Here is a 9,271-nt window from a genome sequence, read left to right on the forward strand (position 1 = left end):
AAGACTTATAGTTTGTACTCTGTAGCGTACGTCATAACATTGTCAATCGTGTTATATCGAAATCTAGGCTTTGAAAATAACAAATACGGATTGTAACATCGTGAACATGCTCGATGCAATGCATAGATTAATGATATATATTAGTGCGTAAAATATATATTCAGAAACAATGACGGTATTCCATGATGAGGTTGAAATAGAAGATTTTGAATACGACGAAGACGAAGGGATGTATTATTACCCATGTCCCTGTGGCGACCAGTTTCAGATTAGTAAGGTTAGATATTATTAAAAATTGCTTGTGATTTTAATTTCTGTTTCAGTAATTATAATGTGACTACCATAATTTCAGGAGGACTTGATGGCGGGGGAAGAAGTCGCAACATGTCCCAGTTGTTCACTAGTTGTAAAAGTTATATATGATTTGGTAAGTAATTTTAGTACTGGGATTAGATATTGCGTAGAATGATCAAATAACAGGATTTGTGCTTTTAAAGCGACATAAATATTATGTGGTAATAAAGTTAATTCTAAACTTCATGACAATTAGTTAAGCCATGATAGATCAAAAGCTCTTAAAAAATTTATATGTTTAAAATATATTAATACTGAAGTAAGTAATTTTCAGGAAAAATTCAAAGCGGAATCTGAAGAAACACAGAAAGAACCTGGTGATAAAGAAGCTGTGAAAGCTTAAAAATATAATCAATAGAAACCAGATATGATGTCTGTGTAATACCTATGTTGTGAATGAGATGAGTTCTATCATCTCTGGAGATGATTTCTGTGATAAGTTAAAATAAAATCTGTTAAATATGAATATTTATTACTCATTGCCCACATTCTTAAAAGACATCATTTTTTGTAACTTGTCATTTATTTGCAAAGTAGTCCTGAATAGTCCACTAAATACGTAAAAATAGTAGTCTATATAGAAGGGACTACACATATTTTGTCTTAAAAACCAAGTTATAACTGCTGATGACATTGTTATTAAGAACCTAATACAATAAAGTTCAGCTGGGACCTTTCATTTTAGTCTAAATAACTGGTATGTTGTTTTAAATGATGTAGTCGTAAACAGTTTTCACTGTATTTATATGATGTGAATAAAACACTATCAAATCTCATACATAAAGCCTTATATTGTTTGTCATCTTTATAAGTTGCTTGGTACACATTTAATTGTAAATCTTAGCCCAGAAGTATAATAATTATAAATGATCCCAGCTGTAAAGATACATTATAATAAAAACCATAATATGCTTTTTTACACAATAAGTAAAGCATATAAAGGAAATGCATTTTGACTAGCTACAACGGTATAGATAGTATCTATTATATTCTTGATATAGTAACACTTATATAACATATATTGTCTATTTTTGAATGTTTGTAATAAATTTAAGCTGAGATACAATATTTTTAAACCTGAGAGTACAGTATTAGTTGGTACATAAGTAGTGACTCAAATCTGAAATAAAATAATCACAAAAACACCAAAGGAACATTACAAATATTCAACATACCAAGAGAATGATTTTAATTCTATAATTAGTTTCAAAAATTTAATCAATTATATTTATACAAAAAAATACTATTTCTCCGGACTAGATATGTTTCAAACATTAAAAATAATAAAAATCTTTGTTCAGACCAAGAACAAGCAAATAAATATTTGTCACTGAAGTTTACTGACATTATAGTTCCTAAACAGTTTTTGACTCATAGTATAAATAAAATTTCTTAAACTTAATATAATTCCCAGCCAATGACTTGACCTAAATCGATAGATAGACATTGGCTGCAAAAGAAATCTTTATAAGGTCTACTGTGCAAGCAACATGCCAAAATTTATATTGATTATGACTAGAGGAAATATAATTGTGCATATTTAGTGCATGATGCAACAATGGATTATTAAATAAATGTAAGCTAAAGCATAGAAAAATAGTTTCCTTCTATAAACTCCACTATTAACATACACACCTAAGCAGTTGATGTTATATTTAAAAAATATTTGTATAAGGAATGTTAGGACTCACATAAAATATACAACTTTATAGAGAGAAATTATTAATTTTAAATCTATCACAGGCTATCTGACTAATTAGTAGATGACATATTTATTTCCTGTAAAAATTAAGAAGGCCAATCATAGTTATGAAAAAATCTCTTAAATGTAGATAATGACTTAATCCACTAAATGATAATTACTTGGTTATCATATTGATAGTCAAAAGATTTTGTGAAACTAGTCACATACAAAAATTACAATTCCATACTAAATTAAAAAAAATTTTTTTTTTTATTAAATTAGAAATGTTAATACAATCCTAATCTCAAGAATGCAAAAGCAAATTATCCAATCTTAAAACTAACTGGCATTGTCTGCTAGTAATACTGAGCTCACACATTATAAAAAAAACTTAATTTAACTTAATGGTTCACATTATTCCAGTCCAGTAATTCAGTGCTGTAATTATTCCAGTCAGTCAAAAGCTGTTAGATTGGTAACAATGGCTAAAATGCTTTTAAGACAGAAGTTTAGAAAATTGTTTAACTATTACTTGTAGAAGTAGAAGAAAAAAGCTGAATTGGGTGAGAAATTGGATAAGTGATAAAAATAAAAAGAAGACTGCAATGCTTTTGCAACAGCTAATATCAGAAGATTCCTTAGAATACAGAATGGCAATGAGAATGACATCAGAAAATTTTGTAAAAAAAATATTTTTCAAATAATATTCAACATAGCAATACATTCAAGTCAGTCTTCCCTTTTTTTTCTACTGGAAATAGGTACAGAAGCCTCATTTATCTATTTCGGTTGCCAAAATTATCTATATCACAAATCATATCTGTAGTTTGTCAAGGAATAAAACAGGGCATTAGTTTAGATTTCCACTTCATTGTTCATTTGAACTATCAAGTCCATAAAATAACAACAATGTGTGTTCACTGTTAAATGTGTATTCAAGCATTGGATTGGTTGTTCACACTATTCCGGCACTGCAATGTGAAATAGACCATCATTACAGTCTACTGGACTGGAATAATCATTGGAATGGTACATTGGCACTGGACTGGAATAATGTGAACCAGGCATCATGCCTGCAATCAACACTCTACTACTGTAGGTCCATACTTCATGTCTTTTCTACAGAAAACATCTGGTAGATAAATTGGGCATAAGTCATGAATAATGTCATATATTGTCAGATCAAAACCTTATAATCTGCTTAACAAACTTTAGCTCATTCATCTTATTACATTTTTATTAATTATTTATTATACATCTAATAAGTATTAGACATCATATTCTTCGAAACAAAATTTTTGTGGGTGCAAAATTTTATTTCAGGTGAATGTAATAACTGTCGAAACATCTATATTGCCTTTGATTTTAGCCAATTTTAATCAAATTTAAGTTAGAAACTGTCAGTTGTTTTTTCTCTATGACTTAAAGGTGTGTTTCATGTGTTAGTCACAATCTAATTTTGTGCACACCAGACCTATCATAGTTTATAGAGAAAAAATATTTGACATACATGGAGAGGGTACCTTACAGGGTAATATTCAGAGTCGTTCATTACGAGTGAACAGTTATTTAAACTAGTAAAGATTTCAATAAGTTCACTAAAGAATCAATAGGAAGGTAAATCAGTCAATTAATTAAATTTTGATAAGGGAAATGCACTTTTTTTTCTTTAGATATAAAACTGTCAAATACCGTACCGTTAATGGACGACTCTAAGTTTCACTCTACGTAGGCAAAAGTAGATGTTTCTTATGAGTAGATTATGATGAAAAGCTAACTCATTCGTTCCTATCGCAAGGGCGAGGTCCTAAGGCGGGGTACCGGCGTGGGGTACCGAGGGGTGCGTAGTCACTATGGGGTGTGATGTTACAGGAGGTTGCTGGGGTGCGACAGGCAATGCCCCAGGCACGCTGAAGTGGCGTACAGCGGCCTCTAGGGCAACGTTATTGCCGCTGAAGTAGGCCGATATCGCATTGTGGAACAGTAACAGCTGCTTATTCATCACTTTCACCTGTCATGGTAAAATAATGCCTTTATATTGACCTACCTACTACAATTGTTACTAACATTGAGGTCCTGAAATAAGTTACTTTGCTCAATTAATTCACAACGCAGCGATTGCAACATTCCATGTCCCATAATAAAAACGTATATATATATATACCCTGTTTTCGTGGAGTAACTTGAGCTTGACTGCGGAGTCATCCCGGAGTCGTCCATAAACAGACCGCTGCCTTTCAAGTCGAGCCGCCACACCTTCACCACCCGCTCCGCTACCACCCACCCCTGTGCCCGCTGCTTCCGCTTCGCTACGATATGCGTCGTACTCCACCCTATACATACGTTTTTTACATTAAGTTTTTTAAATCTAAATCAACAGAATAGTCATGTATTACAAAAACCTTTGAATTAATTAAATCAGAAAAGTAGTTTTTTTTGCTACAAAGCAATAAGTTAACCTTAATAATGTTATTTTTAATTTAGTGTATCGAGAATTGAACTCAGCTCCACCGCTCCGCTTGTGTGATTATATTATGCATATCCGTCCCTCTTTATAAACGTATTTGTGACCTTATTATATTATCATTGTAAACACGGAAACTAACACGATATTATATGTATTTAGTTCCTATTGTGAAATAAGACAGTTAGTGTTTTATTATTTGTACAATTGTCCCTTTAAAACAGTAAATTCAACCTCATATGTATATATACCTGGCTGCCTCATATTGTCGAATTGTTAGTAGCGTGTCCTCCATACTTTTGTTGGCCAATGTATGCAGCGAACTGTTGAAGAAGTGCAAAGCCGCTAGTAATGTCTCGCCATTACGGGTTAAGGACCTCTGTGTATCCGCATTATATAGAAACCTGCAAATTTTGTTTAAATAAATAGATACATATGTAAGATGATATATTATGGGGGGGGGGGAGTGTATTATCTTATAATACTTTTATCAATTTCATAACCAAAACCTACTACTTATCTTTTTCCTTGACTTCTTCCTTTCTTTACCTTAGTTGACCGATCCTCGAAAGGAAACACCCACTGAGCTTCTTGTTTTTTGGTTTCGGGTTCGTAGCAATATATACAGCTTTCACCTGTGACGATGTCAAAACAGCATTTGAGACACCGCCGTGGAATTTATAATATTTGGCGACACCAGTCCATGCCAAGGTGTTTCTGGTCGTCGGTTAAGTATGGGGAATCCATCTGGTACAAAACTTCCTGACGCCTAAATGTTCGTGTAATATTTTTCGAACTTTACTCATACCAATGCCTAGGCTTGCTCGTATCTGCTGATAGGTTACTCTCTTATCTTCCTCTATCATGCGTCGCACAGCACTGATGTTATCTTCAGTAGTCGCTGTTAAAGGACGCGCGGATCATCATTGAGATTGCTACGTCCACGCTTAAACTCGTTTAACCTATTGTATATAGTGGCACGAGATGGGGCTTCATTAAAAAATGCTATCATAGTTTTTTTGTTGATAAAACGAAACTCATAATAAACTATTGAACGAAAATTTTCTTGCGTTAGCTTCATTTTCACGTGTAACAAGTGTTTTAGATTTACCGCCAATGCACAAAAACAAATGACAAATAAATGCAATATATAACATTAGGTTAAGAGTTCTAAAATTGAAATTCAAAAAGTTTTCATTAGCAATATTTCTAACTATCCATGCCAGTCTTGGACACCAAAGTTCTGGAATTTATAAGTGCCGCAGACTGGCCCAGACCTCGACCCTTTAGACTTAAAAGTATGGACTTCTGAATTATTTTTTAAAGGACATGGTCTCTTCTAAACGACACGACGGCATCGAGTCTCTTTAAAAATCTTTGCAGCAAGCAGTGGCGAAGTTTCCTTTGGGAACACTGCGTAAATTCATAGAATTGTGGCCAAACAGATTAAAGGCCTGTACAAACAGATTAAAGACCGCTTAGGTATAAATTTTAATAATATTACATAACTTCATTAAAAAAATTGATTTTCATTTGTAACAGAACTCATGGCTGGACTAGGTATATATATGCGTAATATTAAACTAGTAAAATAACTAACTGAGTTTGCAGCTCCGGCGACTTTTGTGCCAGGTCAGCAAAGGCTTCTCCCAGAGCGCGTTGCGTGTTGGATGCAGCTGAAAGCTGTGCCGCTAATGCCGTACTCAACCGTAGAACATTTAAGTACTTGCGTTGTGTCTCGCGAAGCATCTCGATCTGCGCTTCTAACTCTGCACAGAAAGTTTTTGTTAAGTAGTTTATCAAGACCTGACAATGAATTCAGTATATTTTATTTAAGAACTACTTGTGTATTAAATTAAATTATATTGATACGTTAATTAGGTAGATGGACTTGTTGTTGAGCAATCAATAATAGCAGAAATGTTCGCTGATAACTGTGAGCTAACTTACACCCCTGAACCATTACCGAATTATCAACCGTCAAATTATTGAAGACCGAAGCTTATTTTGACGCTTTTTCGATTTCCAGTGAAATGGTTTTAAAATCCCTAGACACATTTGACGACACAATAACATCATGACCAGACGGCATCCCATTCGTGTTATTAATATAAACTCACAGATAAACCATAACTATGAACGAATAACTATGTTGTTGTGCCAATATTTAAGAAAGTTAACAAATTATCAGCCTCTAATGTATGTAGTCTCACGTGTGTATTATCTGATATATGGTGAAGATTATAGCTAAAAATTTAGAAAATTCTTATTCGACAAAAATATTATACCCTGCGAACAGCATGGATTTGTGCCAGGACGATCTGTAGCAATTAACCTTCTCAAACACCTAAATGAATCAGTAAGAAGTTTATACCAAGGTGATGCTATAGATATAGTCTACCTAGATTTTAAACGTGTACGCCATCTTATATTCAAAAAAGAGGACGAGCACGACCCCCCTGGTCCGGGGAAAAATATTTACTTGGATTACGAATTTCGTAACGTAAAGATGTTCTAAAGGACACATTGGAGATACACTGTCCTTGCGTCGACAAGTATCAAGTGGCGTAATTAAAGGATCAGTACTTTGATCCACACAGCCAATCTCAAGCAGTAAAGAGTGGCTTAGATGATATTTTTAATTGGAAAAGGTAAATTCCATGCACTCATAAAGACATATAAATATTTCACTATGCCTACAGCATTTGGGACCCTTATTTCACAAAATAATTATTATGATTTGAAGGGTTCAAAGAAAAGCCACTTAAATGATCTGAACACCTTATAGTGATCATCTGAAAGCACTTGATCCTACCAATTTAGGAAGTAGGTGATTAGGAGGTAATCTCATTGAAACCTATAAAATCCTTATTGGCCACTATTATGTTCCAGGAATTGAGAAGTCATTTATTTTGAGTAATAACACACATTTAAGGGATAGTTCTTTGAAATTGAAGACTACTGAATATAATATAAATCCCCTAAAGAACTTTCTACCAAACCGACTAGGCACTGACTTACACTTCCTTAGTGTAATTAGAGCACCCTTTTTGAACTCTTTTAAAAACAGCTTAGATAATTTCTCCAAAACCAAAAATATGCTCTCATCAGCTTATTAAGCCAGTGTGTTTATCTACATAATAACAATAAGCAAAGGCAAAGCAATTAATCATTTGTTAGTTTAAATTTGTTATTCTCAACATTATTTTTTTTCTTACCAGTATCTACAGTCCTTGAGCTTTTGCCAAGTTTTTCATAGAGTAGTTGTTTTGTGCACTTGTAAGTTGATACACTCCAATTCTTGAGATTTTCCAATTTAGTTGAGCTAGATCGCAAAAGTGTACTTGTGTTTGCTGCTCCATTTGGTGTCATCTCTGGTGACACTGAAACAGCAAGATCTTCATTTAACAATTTATTAAGCTATGCTTAATGGTAAAACAGTACAGAAAAAACAATTATGTACTTAAAATAAAATTTTCAATAGATTATTTTAGAATTAATGTATTACATTTTATACTTTTTAAATATTTACTTATGTTAGTTCTGTATCCACAGTGACGATTAAAAATATATAATTGAGTGTAACAACACTTAATTATATATTTTTCAGGTAACAACCTGTTTAATAATTATTCATAATTTTAAACAATCTAGTCATCCTAATGGTTAATATGACTAGATTGTATTTTTTTTTGGGATTTAGTATATTTTATCATTGAAAGGATTTTTTCTAATTTCAAAGAAATAGCAGTGTTTATTGGTTTTAATTTAATATTATGAAAAACTAAACATTCATTTTACCATATGCTGAGGGAAAACTCATAGATCTTGAAGAGGAAAATTTTGCCTCCGTCCCTGATGTGATTGAATCACTGGATTCTCTAAGAGGAGGGGTATCTTTCAGCATTTCATGTATACTTCGTTCTGATTGCCTGTTAAAAAAATCAGTCTATACTATACACATATTTAGTATGCCAAATCTATCACTTCAATAGTATCTTAAATCATTTGTAGCACTATAGCCAAAGGATTTAATGGAAATATATCCTTTATATATAAATTTAGCTAATATTGTGCAGCAAGCTAAAGATTTAGTAAAGTTTTTCCTTAATCCTTCATTTGATCAAAGGGCCTTGACATTGACGATAAATACTATATAGTATAGTATATATAGTCCTATAATTATATGATGCACATACATTTATAGAACTGATTTCATCATTTTATAAGACTTTTGTGCCATTGAAACACATACAACTACTGCTTGTGTATTTGAGATTTGTAAACTAACTAAAAAGTACGTAACCATCTGAAATATTCGAAAAATAGTCAAAATAGAAATTACTCACCACTTCGACATTTTGCCGGTGCAATAAAGCGTACGATGATGGCCTAAGCCTTAGATTTTAGCCGTTCTCGTAAAATCTTTTAAAATTACAACGCATACATGACTAATGTTATCATACATCAAATGTAATTTAACACTTCACTAGACAAAACAAAATTTTAAAAATTCTTGTATACTTATCATAAATTTTTAAGATCTCTATTTTCTAAATTCCTAATAAACTTCAAAATTTATGAACACAGCCTCAGTAAGCTCAAGCTGCAGCTTTCAACAGACTGACTGCTGACATTTAGCAAAATTAATTTTAAATGACAAATAGTCGTTTTAACGCGCTTTGTGTTTTAAACAGATTAAAAATGAGATTAGCAAAAAAATGGTAGATAAATTGTAAAGCATTACCTAATAGTTCATAAAACTGAAG

At 32.5% G+C, this 9,271-nt stretch overlaps 2 protein-coding genes across 2 annotated transcripts; one reads left to right on the forward strand and one right to left on the reverse strand.

The window, feature by feature from the left end:
* Positions 1-55: 55 nt before the first annotated feature.
* On the forward strand, positions 56-820 carry LOC123709926 (DPH3 homolog). Its single transcript, XM_045661544.1, has 3 exons — positions 56-277; positions 353-427; positions 629-820. The coding sequence occupies exons 1-3, from the start codon at positions 170-172 to the stop codon at positions 695-697; spliced, it is 252 nt and encodes an 83-aa protein (XP_045517500.1). The 5' UTR covers positions 56-169; the 3' UTR covers positions 698-820.
* LOC123709917 (arfaptin-2) lies at positions 808-9,116 on the reverse strand. Its single transcript, XM_045661533.1, has 7 exons — positions 8,852-9,116; positions 8,304-8,434; positions 7,721-7,885; positions 6,103-6,271; positions 4,754-4,906; positions 4,203-4,371; positions 808-4,049 (listed from the first exon to the last, which is right to left on the reverse strand). Exons 1-7 carry the CDS (start codon positions 8,860-8,862, stop codon positions 3,846-3,848), a joined length of 1,002 nt encoding a protein of 333 aa, XP_045517489.1. The 5' UTR covers positions 8,863-9,116; the 3' UTR covers positions 808-3,845.
* Positions 9,117-9,271: the final 155 nt, after the last annotated feature.

The sequence above is a fragment of the Pieris brassicae genome, chromosome 1 (assembly GCF_905147105.1).
Source record: "Pieris brassicae chromosome 1, ilPieBrab1.1, whole genome shotgun sequence".
Taxonomy (NCBI): Eukaryota; Metazoa; Arthropoda; class Insecta; order Lepidoptera; family Pieridae; genus Pieris; species Pieris brassicae.